Below are 13,886 nucleotides of genomic sequence, written 5' to 3'. Positions count from 1 at the left end.
AAGAGAAGGGCTGGCCCCGATTCTCCTTCATTCTCTTCCAACCTTAGTGAAACCAACTCAGAAGCCTTCAGCGTTCGATCTGCGACTATGAAGTTCACACAAGCACTCCTTACTGCGGCCCTCTTGGCTTCAGCATCCGCCATCCCAACGGCAAGCAAAACCGTCAAGCCACGAGCCCAAAATTGTGATCAATGGGGCAGCGCAGCCACTGGTGGATACAAAGTCTACAACAATGTATGGAATAAGCGTGCCGCGAGCTCGGGTAGCCAGTGCTTTTCCATCTCTGGCCTGGCGAATGGAGTGCTGTCCTGGTCTACAACGTGAGTTCGCGTGATCAAATATCCTTCATATTGTCCTAGACGATCGACTGATGCATTTCACAGGTGGTCCTGGACTGGTGGCAAAGGCCAGACGAAATCTTACGCCAACGCAGCCCTCACTTCCCTGAAGCCTAAGCAAATCTCTGCAATCTCTTCGATTCCTTCGACATGGTCTTGGACCAACACAGCTTCAGGGACTGTGGTCGCTGACGTTGCGTATGATCTCTTCACTTCGTCTTCTGCATCCGGCGACAAGGAATTCGAGATCATGGTTTGGCTTGCTGCGTTCGGAGGTGCTGGACCGATAAGTTCGACTTGGGTGAGTGTTGTCTTCTCCCGTATATATATGTGAATGGGTGGATGATGCTAACGTAAATACTTTCAGGGCGCCGATGGCTCAGAAACCTCAATCGGAAGCACGACAATCGGTGGCATCAATTTCAAACTGTACAAGGGACCAAATGGAAAGATGACCGTTTACTCGTTCGTAGCTTCGCGCACGGTGAACAATTTCAACGGCGACCTGAAGCAATTCTTCAATTATCTTGTGTCGAACCAGAAGTTCAATAAGAATCAGTATTTGGTTAGTGTCGGTGCTGGTACGGAAGCTTTTGAAGGACAAGGTGTTACTTTCACTACGACCAAGTTCAGTGTTAGCGTTTCGTAGGGAGACTAGACAATATGATGTCTGGATCTCAGCTACGCAACGACAATTCAGGTCTCCTGAATTCATTTGCGTTCAATCTGCCGTTATCTAAGCTTGAGAGGAGACCGCCTTCCGTGCCTGGAATGTCGTGCATCACAATGAAGGTGGCACTTAGGAAAGGCAGAACTTGAAATGAGCTATAGCTATATTGTGACTATGCTGCTCTATTCTCCAGATTTACTTTAGAAGCCGGTCCTTTGCTTCTCCAACTTCCGTTGATCTGTGTCACTCACGTCCAATCTCGTGTCGCCTAGGTAGCTCCAGCATCCGAAGCAAACGACCCATCAATGCAGACTCTCGAATTTGTCGAATTCGCTACGGTTCAACGTGGTTATCCTGCCTACAATATTCTTTCCCATCCATGGCAGGAAGACGACATATCTTACAAAGCCTTCAAGATGAAAGCATGGAACAATCATTGGTGCGTAGAAAGGCGGACGTAATTCGCGGTGAGAAGAAACTTCAGAAGTACTTTCAAATCTTGGAAGAACCAGTGCTAAAGACTTTCTACGTGAAGAAGATTTGACGTGGCCAGCTACGCATGGCCGAATACGGGACTTCCTTCGAACATGATCGGCATGCCATCGAGCAGATCCAGCTGGTGGAAAATCTTGAACATATTCTGGTGACCCTCCGAGGATCTATGGAGATCTAGAGCTGCTTTCGAAGAATAACTGGCAGGTCTTAGCACGTATCAGGATGACCAGATAACAATTCAGTGTCGTACCGCTCAACCAAGAGCCACCTTTCGTTTCCATTGTCATTGGCTCCAGTAACATCTTTGTGGAATTGAAACTGGATACAATCAGGTTCCTTGTCTTTGAAAGAGTGATAGTACTCTTCGCTCGTTTTGCGGAACTTGTCGCCGTTAGCATAATAAGTATCCAGAATTCCGTCTGCGGCGTACCAATTCTCCCTTGTCTGGTTTGGTGGTGACAATCACTACGAGAGTGACATTCTCGTCAGTCGACATGCTGATAGCACTTCGGCGTGCAAGAAGTTGTTGTCTTGGAAGTGCGATGTCCGGAGAGGAAGCGCTCTTAAGTGTTCTTAACCAGCAACAGTCATCGTGTTGCATTGCTTGATCGAGCTGAAGATTGATACCATTTCCGTCCTCGATGCGCAGAGGATCGACAAGCGAGGCTTGAGTCCGGGTTCACCTCACCAGATGCTGTAGCACCGTAGGTAAGACCACTCGAATGTGCGTTGCTTGCCAACGCCGCTCCTCGCTCCTGAGTCAATGGAAATATTTTTCGTGCATTCTTAGAACCATAAATCGCCTCGTGTTGATCGTAAATCTCTCAAGTCATTCGTCTCTCGTTCATGTCTTTGATAGCTCGTGACCTCGCAACGAGCTTGCACGTCAAGTCGCGTCTTTTTTCTTTTCGGCTCCACCCAACGCCTGTGCGACAGCCTCAATACCCTCCAGCTCGTCCCTCCCCATCTTTCTCCCAGCCGCAAGCGACGCACCTGCAGAAGAGTCGGGATCAATGCCTGTCCTCTCCAGCGCTCTTCTGCTCTGGCTTTCCAAGTATCGTCTCCTTCTAGCTTCAGGACCATCCTCATCGTCATACTTGGACTGTCGTGCTGCCGGAAGTGACTGCATGGCGTCTTTCAGCTTCTCCAGTAGCTGCTGCAAGGCCGGAAGCTGGCTGAGCGCATATTTCGTGTCCTGCGTCAGATGCTGTGCCTGAGTAGCCGCGTTCAAAAACCCCAATGGCGCACTACTTTCTGCTCCTTCATTCTCTGGTTCGGCTCCAATCAATGAGCTGAGCTGTTGTAGCACGGCCGCGTTCTTAGCCTCCTCGGCCCTCAGCAAAGTATTTAGCTTCGCAGTCTCATGCAGCTTGCGCCTCTGCATCTGCACTGCTTCAGGCGTCGGCACCTCGTCACTGTTGACCACATCCACACCCTTGTAGTGGTCCAGGCGCACCCAATTTGCAAGATCATCTTCATGGCCGACCGAAAGGATATTTCGAAGCGTGTAGATTTCGAACTTGTCGAAGTCCTTGTCCACCGTCGCGTTCAGCAGACTTTCCAGTTTGACAATGCCATTGTCGATCTCATTCTGCTTCAATTCACTGAGCGCCTCGCGTCGCGCTTGTTCATTTGGCAGGGTAGCTGCAGTCTTCTTATCCAGTTCAAAGCCTAATTGCTCTGCTGTCGTACCCGCGAAACCCTCCTCAATCGCGTTGACTGCTCGGAAGACCAATTCGTTCACAGTATTTATGATGTCGTCCAGGAGTGTAAGCGGCGTATAACGGAAGTGCTCTGTGAGTAGAGCAGTCGTCGTCTGTTTATTCGACGCCATTGTCGTGACCTACACGCATACCTCAGTCTTCAATGCGCGTGTTGCAGCGTTGAAGAGAAGGACGCGATTCTGGGATAAACACAACGGGGTTATCGGCTTTGGCGGATGCAGGTGTGCCTTAGCGCCTTGCAACGGTCTGAAATTTGAGCTTCGAGATTCGACCTTGATCGCATACCAGATATCTCTTCGCCCGGCACATAGAGCTCACATCGGGCAACGAAGCCACCCTCTCATTCAACAAGCAGACCCTCTCAGAATCCACCACAATGCCAAAGTCCAAACGCGCCAAAATCATCCACACCTCCAACGTCCAAAAGAAGCCCTCAAAAGAAGTCCGCGAAGCACTCTACACCGCCGTACAATCTGCCTGCGACACATACGCCCACATCTTTGTCTTCGACGTCTCCAACATGCGAAACACATACATAAAGAACGTACGCCAAGAGTTCTCGTCCGACGGCAGAATCTTCTACGGGAAAACAAAAGTCATGGCAAAAGCTCTCGGTTCGGGTCCTGAAGATGAATGTGCGCCTGGTCTTGCCAAATTGGCGAAATATTTGCAGGGAAATGTTGGGCTGCTATGCACGAATAGAGCACCGAGCGAGGTATTGGAGTATCTTGAGAATTATGTGGAGGTGGATTTTGCTAGGGCTGGGGTTGTTGCGAACCGAGGGTTTGTGGTGCCGAAAGGTGTGGTGTATTCGAGGGGTGGAGAGGTTGCGGAAGAAGATGATGTGGCGCTGCCGCATAGTTTGGAGGTTATGGTGAGGAAATGGGGAATGCCGACGAGACTTGAGAAGGGGAAGGTTGTACTGGATCAGGAATTTGTGGTTTGTGAGGAGGGACAGGAGTTGAATTCGCATCAGACTGCATTACTGAAGCTTTTCGGTGTTGCGATTGCGGAATTCAAGGTTCATGTTAAGGCATACTGGAGTGCGGCGACGCAGGATGTTACGGCGGTGGAGAAGAATGAGATGGAGGAGTGATGAGTGGGCCGTGGGGACGACCATGGCTTTCGGACAGCATTTGTCCGATATGATATCCTGGCATGGCATTGGCGTTAATGGACTCGGCACGAAGGGGTTGAATGGAGCCTTTTGACATGTCTGAAGACTTTCGTGTGAGATGGGAACAGTGGGCACATCATCATTTCTTCATGCTTTCACGCGATTCAGTACGCTACGTACTGCAGTACTCTAGCGAGGCGTTGGCGGCGTTCATGTAGAGACCTCCAGACCAGCCAAAAATCGCTGAACAGTGGTCTGGCCCATAAAGCAACCTCGAATATGCATTGCAATTGCACCCTTTCAATGACGCCATCCCAGTTCCTGCTTTCATTCCATCGCCTGTAGTCACATTGCCCGCATCATAAAGTAAGGAAACACGTTTACGACTCGGAGGTGATCTTGGCCTTGCCGTTGGTGACCTTGACGCCGAGCTGCTTGGCGCGGGCCACGATTTCGATGCGCTTTCTCGACGAGACTGCATGTGCGATTCTGCAAGAATTCATATCAGTATCCTGGCCCTTCATCCTCAGCAGCAGATTTGTCCTTACTCGGCAGCGTAGGTGCGGTTGTGCATGAGGAGGAGGTCCAAGTCACGGATGTTGTTGACGAGGAAAGCCTTGTGGCCGGATGGCATCATGTGGCGGGTCTTCTTGTTGTTACCGTAGCCGATCTGTATGTGAAAATCTTGTCAGCACCATACTCTTGTGAGCGTCTCTCTCCCCACTGCTCCTTCTGTGTCCATTCTTGCTCCTTCCATGCTCTTTTCTCTTTCCCCATGCATCGCTTTCAACGCACCTTTGGCATGGCGGCCTGGCCCTTGAATCGTCTCCGGACACGGTTGTCGATACCCTTAGGCTTCCTCCATGATGGGTCGACGCACTTGAAGCGGTCGGACTGGTGGCGGTTGAAGCGAGTGGTGTGCTTCTTCACGATCGGGACGTGCTTCTTTGCGGCGACCATCTTTGCGAGAGTCAGTACGGTCGCAAAGTGTCGCTATAGCGGGTGTGCGTACCGTGACTGCTGCTGTGTTAGTATTGGTCCTGAAAGCGACGTCTGCGCAGCAAAGTCTCGATGCGATGATGTGCGGGAAGCAGCAATTTGCGGTGGAAGCGCCAAGATTCAGCGGCCCGAGCAGTGCTGCCTGAGGCTACAACAGTCGACAGCACGAAAATCGGCAGGCAAGATGGCGACAGCACGCTTGGCTTTCACAACCGCCCGCTTCTGCAGCTCAATCTCAATATCGTCTCTGGAGTCCTTTACAGCACCTTCCATTGTCAGCTCAGATGCAGTGCTCGTTGTGAGCGTCGACCATACCACTCGGCATCGATCTTCCGGCCGAAGTCATCTTGAAATAGAAGCCGCCTTGAGCCGGCCGATGCGTTAACGGCGATATCTGCCCGACGACAATTTTTGCTCGCCACCCTCATGCTCACATCACGCGCGGGAATCTCTCCTTCTTCATACATCTAGCCCGCCTGGTATCTCGTCTCTTATGAGGTGCGATAAGCGCTCGGATACTGCTCCTAATGTTTGTAGCGGTAGAGCGCCATCTGCATTGCACACCTCGGCCATGCTTCCTCAGCGACAACCACCAACTCGGTATCATTGAGGTACTGCGGAGCGACTGAAGCGAAATCGACTTAAGGATCCCTGAGCCCAAATACTTGCATCACAATGGAGCGAGTCGAGTCGAGGCGGACAACAAGCTCTGACTCGGCTGGAACCGAGGGAACAAGGAATGGAGGGCCGTACGCGCGTACTCACACTGGCTCAACAATCGAGGAGCAGATGGAGAGTGCGCCTGAAGAATCGAAGTCAAAGCAGTCTTCTTTCAGTTCGAAGATCAAGGCACTATGGTCCAAATATGGAGTCGATCAAAGGACCTCCATGACCATGTTCAAAAGCTCGGTCGCTCCGACCATTACTTTGGCTGCATTCCAGGCTACGCCTTGGGCGGATTACTACGGGACCTTGGGCTATTTATCGATTATCATGACGATCCTTACGGTTGTGATAATGCCGCGAGCGAAATTCATCCAGACGCTGCTTGTGAATATACTTCTTCTCTGCATTGGATGCAGCGTATCACTTCTGGCCATGTATTGCTGTGTACAGGCCAGGAATGGAGATACATCATCCTACAACTCCTCGGCGTCTGCCGTTGCAGGGGTATGGTTGATGTTCCAGATCTTCTGCATCAGTGTGCTTCGAGCCAAGTTGCCGCAGTAAGTGTGAATTCACCTCCTTTTGCACAGCTGCAAACTTTGATGGTCATTGTGGTCGCATCGCCTCGCAGCATCAACACGGAATTTGAATTTTGGGCGGCATTGTTCGTAATTTCGCTGACTCTCTTCTCACTCACTTACAGGTACAACATTCCTTGCATCATGTGGGCAGTGTTTGCCAACGTTTCCATGACGTACGGACCACAATGGCCGACCATGGCGTATGCTAATTCGTTCGCGCTCAAGCTGTTCATTGGCTTCCTTACCGGCTTCGGTATTGGAGCGGGTGTCTCTCTATTGATTTTTCCTGTCAACTCTCGAGACGTCGTCTTCAAAGGAATGACTGCATATATCGCATCCTTGCGTGGAGCACTGAAAGCTAATTTAGACTATATGCACGCGCTTGAGCGCCAAGATATGTTTGCTGCTCAATCGACCAACACGATTGGTGAAAAGCTGCCCAAAAGCCCCGAGGCAAAGGTATTCAAGCAGAAAATGCAAGCGCTTGCTGCACTACATGGCAAAATGTCCACCGATATGCCTTTTGCGAAACGAGAAGTTGCACTAGGGAAACTTGGCCCGGACGACATTCAAGAGGTATTTCGTCTAATACGTGGAGTCATGGTTCCCACCATTGGTCTCAGCTGCATGGCAGACATCTTCGTTCGCATTGCAGAGGATCGAGGTTGGGATAGAGACGTCGATCTTGCGGATGCCACACTAGACGATGCTCACAATGAATCGGAGAAGATGAGAATTGAGGCTATTAACGAATGGCATGAATTGATGAGACACTTAAGTCAGCCCTTCAATCACATCACGCAGACCATTGATGAGGGTCTAGAACACGTCCGCATAGTCCTTCAACTTGGTCCGAAGAAAAGCTGGAAAAATGCTGGCAAGCAAGATGTGGAATCTGAGGGGACGGATCCGAGACCCGGGGACAAAGGTTTCTTCACAGTCTTCCAGCACCGAAGCGTTGAATTTGTTGAGAGTAAAAAGACAATGCTGAGAGGCTGGTGCCACCTGCATGGTATTGAACTCCCCGGAAATTTCTTCGAGGACCCAGATCGCGTCGACTTCGAAGCTCCAGAATGGATGAATGAAGGCATGCTCTCGGATCCTCACAGACGGCTACGTCGTCAACTTTTCCTCTGCCTGTATATTGAGTTCTTGCTAATAAGCGCGGCGAAGAGGACCTCATACCTGATTCACGCAGTTGAACAATATCGAGACAATGGAAAACTCAGCCGCAAGCGCATCGTCGTGCCAGGATGGAAGCGACTGCGGAAATGGTTCATCAGCTTGTTTAATGATAACGAAGATGCGCACGGAGACAGCAACGATGGTATGACCAGCGAGGGCCATCGTGCGCAGGTCTACCTGGGAGACGCATACAGGAAACGGAAAGATCCAGAACATCTCCCACCAGCCAACGCTTTCGAGCGAGGCGGTGAGGTCCTTCGCAAGATTGCACATTTCTTTGCATCTCCAGCAGCAGCTTTCGGGCTTCGAGCTTCGGCTGCAACGATGACAATCGCCATTGTGTGCTACCTTCGAGATACACAAGCATTCTATACCGAACAGCGGCTGTTCTGGGCACAAATCATGGTGTCTATCGCAATGAGTCCTTCAGCTGGACAAAGCCTCAGAAACTTCATCCTACGTGCAGGCGGCACATTCTTGGCATTGATCGCTGCCTGGGTAGCCTGGTATATCGTGGACGAAAAGACCGCCGGGAGCATCATCTTCTACTTCCTGACCATGCACATCGGAGCCTACATCATGCTCAAGTATCCTGCATACATTCCGGTCGGCGTCATTTTCCAGATCACTGTCAGCTTGATGATCGGCTACGAGTTGCAAGTTAGAAAGCTGGGCGTTGAGAGAGCCACGTCGAATGGGCAAGCATACTATCCCATCTACGAGCTTGGCCCCATCCGACTGGCGACTGTCTGCGGAGGTCTTTTCGTGGCATGGATCTGGACGTGGTTCCCATACCCTATCACGGAACGCAATCAGCTTCGGAGACAACTGGGCTCTGCACTGTACCTGCTGGCCAATTACTACTCGGTCATGCATGAGATCGTCCGGTTGAGATTGCGAAACCAGACCGGCGATATGACGCTAAAGGACAGTCCTGGACGAAGGTTGGAGAAAGCACGCAACAAGCTTTACGCGAAAGCCAACCTCACACTCTCCAGCTTAAGAGCACAGTCGCAGTTCTTGAAGTTTGACATCCCAATAGGGGGCAAGTTCCCGCGTGAGCAATACCAAAGGCTCATCAATCAGCTTCAAAGCATTCTCAATTTCATGTCGCTTGTGTCGTTGGCTTCATACAGCTTCCAGGAGCTGCGACAAGAGGGCGAAGAGCAGCACGGACTTGCATGGGTACACCAATTCGAAAAGCTAATTGGCCAAGCGAACTACACTTCCGAGCAAGTAACAACCCTTCTCGTACTACTGTCAGCTTCGATCATTGGCGAGCAGCCTTTGCCTCCGTATTTGAAAGTGCCAGAGCCATACACACTTGGCCAGAAGCTTGAGGAGATGGACAACAAGCTCTTGAGTGTCAGACACATTGCCGAACCTGGCTATGCAAGCTTCGCTGTCATACAGCTCGGTACCAGATTTATCCATGACGATCTGCGTCGCTTGGTTGCTGGAGTCAAAGAGCTTGTCGGAGAGCTTGACTTCTCGTACCATATCGTCTCCACGACCGATCCGGACCGCGAACAGTCTGAGGAGACGCTTGTGTATACGCGTACAAGAACAGAAAGTGGCACGATCGACCGGACGAGAACGAAGCAAGACTGAGCTAAGACCAAGCTTTAAAGACTACTGACGAGCATCGACTACTCTGCTTGTTGGATTCACCCCATTCTCTATTCGATGAGCAACAAGCCTCGAGTTTGAGAGCTTTTCCTAGTGCAAGTCATGATAGCAGTCAAATTATGGTCTGACAAGATTAGCGCTCCACTGCTGGGTGGATCTTGGAAATGCCGCCGAAATCGCTCAAGAGATAAGGTACACTGCGAACAAGAACAACGCGTTAAGCGAAGGAGAGAACATTGATGGTTTCTGGCCATCAAGTCATACCGTACCCGACACGAGTCGGCCCCTCCACTTTGTCGCAGCCACTTTGCTGGAATCCTCAGCTACCCTTCTTGGCAACCGAGCAACACCGGGTTGTACCACGTGCGAGTGGCGCCGTTGACGGTAGCATCGGCCAAAGCATGGCAGACGTCTTAATATCTGACCTTCTCAGCACGTTTTCTTCTTCAGAACGTGGTTTAAGTAAGCCAGAAGCATCTGGGTACCCACGTTTGATACGGTTCGGCTCCCAACAAGATGGTCAACATCACCTACGTCGATGTACTGCGACTCGCGGCCAGCTTCGACTACGCCAAAAGTCTCGATTCGATTACCAATGCATCAACTGATCACGTCTCCTTGTTGGCGTACGAGCGATCTTTCGCCGACGATGTGATTGGGACAAATTCGACTCAGAGGCTGGTTGCTGAGCTCCCTTTCGATGCTTTTCACGAAGCAGGCGTGTACAATCAAGCGACAGGCAAGATTTATGCGACTTCAAATTGGGCTGGCTCTCTCGACAACCCAATCAACGTGACGATCATCGACCCAAAGACCGGCGATGTCAGCTTCACTCGTTACGACAATGTCGCAGAGGCCAATGGGGGTGCTGCATTCTATCCTGTCGGGACTCCAGTCAACAGCAGCGAAGGACAACAGATCGTTTTCTGCGATCAAGGCGACATCAACAACCACCGAAGTCAACTCACCGTCGTCAATCCAGCCACAAACGAGACGAAGGTCATCCTGAACAACTTCCTCGGCGGCAATTTCTCCTCGCTCAATGATGTGATCCAACACCCTTACACGGGCGACCTCTGGTTCACCGACGCACGCTACGCTTACTGGCAGAATTTTGGTCTAGAGCCATCCATCCGTCCCCAAGTCTACCGCTTCGAGCCTAACACCGGCGTTGTTCAAGCAGTAGCCGACTCCTTCGTTGCTCCTAACGGCATTGAGTTCTCTGTAGACTACAAACACGTCTATGTCACAAATACCGGAATGCCCCATCAACTAGTCGAAGACAATGCCACGAATCCAGCCACGATTTATCGCTTCGACATCACTCCTGACGGCAAGCGTTTGGAGAATCGCCAAGTGTTCGCTTACACTAGTGTTGGGATTCCTGATGGTATCCATACCGATACCAAGGGCAATGTCTACTCGGCAGTATCAGATGGCATACATGTTTGGAACAAGGAAGGTGTACTGATTGGCAAATTCGGGGTTGGCGGAAAAGGTGTGAATAATTTCATTTTCGCTCCTGGTGGGATTTACATTATGAATGCATATAAGCTTTGGTACGTCAGTATCAAAGCTGAGGGAAGGACTGTGAGGAGAGATTGGGGGTTGTAGGTCGCTGATCATAGAGAGCGAGAAAGCATGGACACAGATTCACACGAATCATCATGTTCAATATTCATATTTATACAACACCTCCGCTTTTCTCTATACCAAAAACGCCACCCCGGCGAACGCAACCGCAAGCGCAATGAACACCGTACTCGTCCTCTGCTCTTCATGTTTGCTTCTCGCATCCGCAGTCTTAGCAATCGTACAATTCCGATCATTCACATCATCAGGATCCGTCATGCTGATCGAAAAACTCTTGATCGGAAAAGGTACAGTGCTACATTCACCATCCTCAGAATTGCAATTCCACTCAAACTTCTCGGCCTTATGTCCCGTCCCCTCGACTTTCACTTTCTTACAATCCTCTCCATTGAACGTAGAGAATGTGAGTCTGCCACCGACGACGGGTTCCTTCGTGTCGTTGGCTGCGTGGAATGTGAATGGGTTTCGTGTCTGCGTATACCAGATTTGGGAGTAGTTTGCTGCGGAGTTGTAGGACCAGGACATTACTGTGTAGTTGACTCCGCATGCGATTCCGTTGTCGCAGGTGTAGCCTTTCGTAGAGTAAGCGGAGGTGTTGTTTCCGGAGAATGTTTCGGCTATGTTGAAACATGTGGATTTTTTCGGCACGGTGCGGATTGCTATGCTGAGGGCGTCGGTGTTGGTGGTGTTTTGGGCGCAGTCGGCTGTTGTTGTGGTTGAGAAGGTTATGTTCATGAGGGATGCGGAGACGGCTGCTCGGGAGGCGTCTTGGGACATGTCGGATTGGAAGGTTGATTTTTGGGCATTGGCGACAGCAAGGAGGAGGGCGGGAGGAAGGAGGTAGAGATGCAGCATTGTGTTTCCGATCTGGTCGGCGTCTTGGTGGTGCTGGTATTCCACAGCGGCTTCTGTCTACTCGTGGCGTTTGAACTTGCTGCACGTCTAGGCCCTGTCCAGACAGACATTCACGACTAGAATGGAGCTATTAATGATGGCGCGACGTTGGTATATGCTTACACTTGAAGGCCGAGGGAGGCTCTACCCGGCAACTGGGGAGATGAGTTGACAAGGTTGGCACCCATGTCGGTACGTTCTTGGTTTGCCGGGATGGTGATGCCCAAAATATCATCAATACCCGGTAGATGGCGACTTCGGCGCTATTCTCGCGTTGGTTTTGACCGAATCAGAGAGAACAAGCAACACGCGTAAGAGGCGCAGTTGAGATGCTGTGTTTCAACATCTTGCTCTGGATGCTTGGCTCAGGTATGGCATGGTAGCTCTTCAGCTCGACATGATGCAGCGTAGTGAACGAGAATTGCTTGAGCTGCGATGGCGGGGGAGAGTCTTGTCTCTGCAATGATTGATACTACCTGCATACTTTAGAAGCGGAGTGTGTATTCTAGAGCATCGAGGGTAACAAAGAGAGTGGTGATTTCTCTGGGCTGCTTAACCAAGACTAGTGGACAACTGTGATGTCTCGAAGTCTAACTAACAGCCTGGTCCGGGGGCATCGTATATCCGCCGGCCTATAGTGTCGATTGGCATGTGATGGAGGTCGATGAGTGAAGGAGAAAGTGCGAGATGAAGTCGCTGGAGGAAAATTGAGGGCGCTTTGACCAAGCGGTTTACAAAGCTTATTTCTCGGCTAGTCGGAACTTGGGGCTTACTGCGAGCATCGAGACAATCGACAATCTACACCACTTCATACTGAGCCATCGACTTTTTTCTATTGAAACTCTTCTAATACTCTGCTTGGACACTCAAGACCACAGCGCATCCTCTGAGATTCTCACGATCTTTGCCCGCTCACTGACTGGCAGTTCCAACTTTACTCTGCGCATCCGAGTCGCGCATCGCCGCGCAAGGCATCCACCATTCCCAGAGACATGCCGTCCTTCGCCCTGCTCTCAGCCATTTCACTGCTTCCCGCGGCCATTTCAGCAGTGACGCTCGACTGCAAGCACATTCGCGCCGACGAGGCCTCCTTCAACTTCGAGCCCTTGGGCGGCCCGAAAGCAGTGCATCTTCTGGAACGCAAGCCCCCTTCAATCTCCAATACCACATTTACCATCGACTTATGCAAACCTTTGGCGAAGGACAAGAACATCAAGTCAGATCTACAATGTCCGTCTGGAACCAGGGTGTGCGGGATTGAGAAGGACTACAATGACGAGACGCCAGACGGCTTTACAAGAAAAGTGATTCCGATCGCAGGCCAGTACACCCTCGGGGATGGCCGACATCTGGACCCCAAATTTACTCGACTTAAGGATAGTGCAAGCACTGGCGATTCAATGAAGGAAGGCGTGAGGATAGAGCTTCAAGGTGGAATGTATGAGAAAGAGCCGCACAAGGCCATCGTGACCATGATCTGTGACAAGGAGTGGGAGGGTATCGAAGGATTCGACAAGGACCCCAAGATGAAGGGCTTTGATGCATACAGCGCCATGAGCAAGCGAGAAGACGAGAAAGATGGAGATGAGAAAGAGGAGCCACTGCCAGATCTGGACAAGGGCAAGGCATTACAATATGTCAGCTTTAAGCTTGAAAAGGACGTGCGCGTGTTACGGCTGGACTGGAAGACAAAGTACGCTTGCGAAGGCGAAGCGGCCAAGACGCCTTCAAGCAGCAAAGGTAGCTGGGGTTTCTTCACCTGGTTCCTGATCATCGTCTTCCTGCTTATCGCAGCTTACATCATCTTCGGCTCATGGCTGAACTACAACCGATATGGCGCTCGAGGCTGGGACTTAATACCGCATGGCGACACAATCCGGGACATTCCGTATATCGTGAAGGACTGGACGAGCAATGTCTCTGACCGGATGCATAGCGGAGGCAGTAGAGGCGGCTACAGCGCAGTGTAAGACTATACCCGGAAGGAATGTGCGC

At 50.9% G+C, this 13,886-nt stretch overlaps 8 protein-coding genes across 8 annotated transcripts; 5 read left to right on the top strand and 3 right to left on the bottom strand.

Annotated features, from left to right (window-relative positions):
• Nucleotides 1-87: 87 nt before the first annotated feature.
• Nucleotides 88-987, top strand: MYCFIDRAFT_40655 (glycoside hydrolase family 12 protein; the record flags this gene model as incomplete). Its single annotated transcript, XM_007924243.1, has 3 exons — nucleotides 88-320; nucleotides 384-639; nucleotides 706-987. 3 exons carry the CDS (start codon nucleotides 88-90, stop codon nucleotides 985-987), a joined length of 771 nt encoding a protein of 256 aa, XP_007922434.1.
• A 1,792-nt stretch (nucleotides 988-2,779) lies between these two features.
• Nucleotides 2,780-3,316, bottom strand: MYCFIDRAFT_121362 (uncharacterized protein; the record flags this gene model as incomplete). The annotated part of the gene is made up of 1 exon (XM_007924953.1): nucleotides 2,780-3,316. A coding segment is annotated over one exon (537 nt), but the record flags the coding sequence as incomplete, so codon positions are not given.
• A 287-nt stretch (nucleotides 3,317-3,603) lies between these two features.
• On the top strand, nucleotides 3,604-4,323 carry MYCFIDRAFT_41035 (uncharacterized protein; the record flags this gene model as incomplete). The annotated part of the gene is made up of 1 exon (XM_007924265.1): nucleotides 3,604-4,323. The coding sequence occupies one exon, from the start codon at nucleotides 3,604-3,606 to the stop codon at nucleotides 4,321-4,323; it is 720 nt and encodes a 239-aa protein (XP_007922456.1).
• Nucleotides 4,324-4,476: 153 nt separating this feature from the next.
• On the bottom strand, nucleotides 4,477-5,589 carry MYCFIDRAFT_210268 (uncharacterized protein). The gene is made up of 4 exons (XM_007924952.1): nucleotides 5,357-5,589; nucleotides 5,140-5,304; nucleotides 4,893-5,014; nucleotides 4,477-4,833 (listed from the first exon to the last, which is right to left on the bottom strand). Exons 2-4 carry the CDS (start codon nucleotides 5,302-5,304, stop codon nucleotides 4,725-4,727), a joined length of 396 nt encoding a protein of 131 aa, XP_007923143.1. The 5' UTR covers nucleotides 5,357-5,589; the 3' UTR covers nucleotides 4,477-4,724.
• A 648-nt stretch (nucleotides 5,590-6,237) lies between these two features.
• MYCFIDRAFT_40707 (uncharacterized protein) lies at nucleotides 6,238-9,386 on the top strand (the record flags this gene model as incomplete). Its single annotated transcript, XM_007924250.1, has 2 exons — nucleotides 6,238-6,569; nucleotides 6,713-9,386. 2 exons carry the CDS (start codon nucleotides 6,238-6,240, stop codon nucleotides 9,384-9,386), a joined length of 3,006 nt encoding a protein of 1,001 aa, XP_007922441.1.
• A 534-nt stretch (nucleotides 9,387-9,920) lies between these two features.
• On the top strand, nucleotides 9,921-11,018 carry MYCFIDRAFT_131699 (uncharacterized protein; the record flags this gene model as incomplete). Its single annotated transcript, XM_007924951.1, has 1 exon — nucleotides 9,921-11,018. The coding sequence occupies one exon, from the start codon at nucleotides 9,921-9,923 to the stop codon at nucleotides 11,016-11,018; it is 1,098 nt and encodes a 365-aa protein (XP_007923142.1).
• A 93-nt stretch (nucleotides 11,019-11,111) lies between these two features.
• MYCFIDRAFT_213911 (uncharacterized protein) lies at nucleotides 11,112-11,932 on the bottom strand (the record flags this gene model as incomplete). Its single annotated transcript, XM_007924950.1, has 1 exon — nucleotides 11,112-11,932. The coding sequence occupies exon 1, from the start codon at nucleotides 11,850-11,852 to the stop codon at nucleotides 11,112-11,114; it is 741 nt and encodes a 246-aa protein (XP_007923141.1). The 5' UTR covers nucleotides 11,853-11,932.
• A 288-nt stretch (nucleotides 11,933-12,220) lies between these two features.
• MYCFIDRAFT_186136 (uncharacterized protein) lies at nucleotides 12,221-13,861 on the top strand (the record flags this gene model as incomplete). Its single annotated transcript, XM_007924949.1, has 2 exons — nucleotides 12,221-12,260; nucleotides 12,942-13,861. The coding sequence occupies 2 exons, from the start codon at nucleotides 12,221-12,223 to the stop codon at nucleotides 13,859-13,861; spliced, it is 960 nt and encodes a 319-aa protein (XP_007923140.1).
• Between the last annotated feature and the right edge of the window lie 25 nt (nucleotides 13,862-13,886).

This window comes from Pseudocercospora fijiensis (assembly GCF_000340215.1).
Source record: "Pseudocercospora fijiensis CIRAD86 unplaced genomic scaffold MYCFIscaffold_2, whole genome shotgun sequence".
NCBI classification, from domain to species: Eukaryota; Fungi; Ascomycota; class Dothideomycetes; order Mycosphaerellales; family Mycosphaerellaceae; genus Pseudocercospora; species Pseudocercospora fijiensis.
Note: the sequence above shows the minus strand (reverse complement) of the source record. Positions and strands in the feature narration are given on the sequence as shown.

Bases quoted from the DNA above. Each gene is read 5' to 3' on its own strand.
- MYCFIDRAFT_210268 (XM_007924952.1), bottom strand. From the start codon at position 5,304: ATGGTCGCCGCAAAGAAGCACGTCCCGATCGTGAAGAAGCACACCACT. The intron at 5,015-5,139 runs GTGCGTTGAAAG...TTTCACATACAG, and splicing joins GCCAGGCCGCCATGCCAAAG to ATCGGCTACGGTAACAACAA. The intron at 4,834-4,892 runs GTAAGGACAAAT...GAATTCTTGCAG, and splicing joins AACCGCACCTACGCTGCCGA to AATCGCACATGCAGTCTCGT.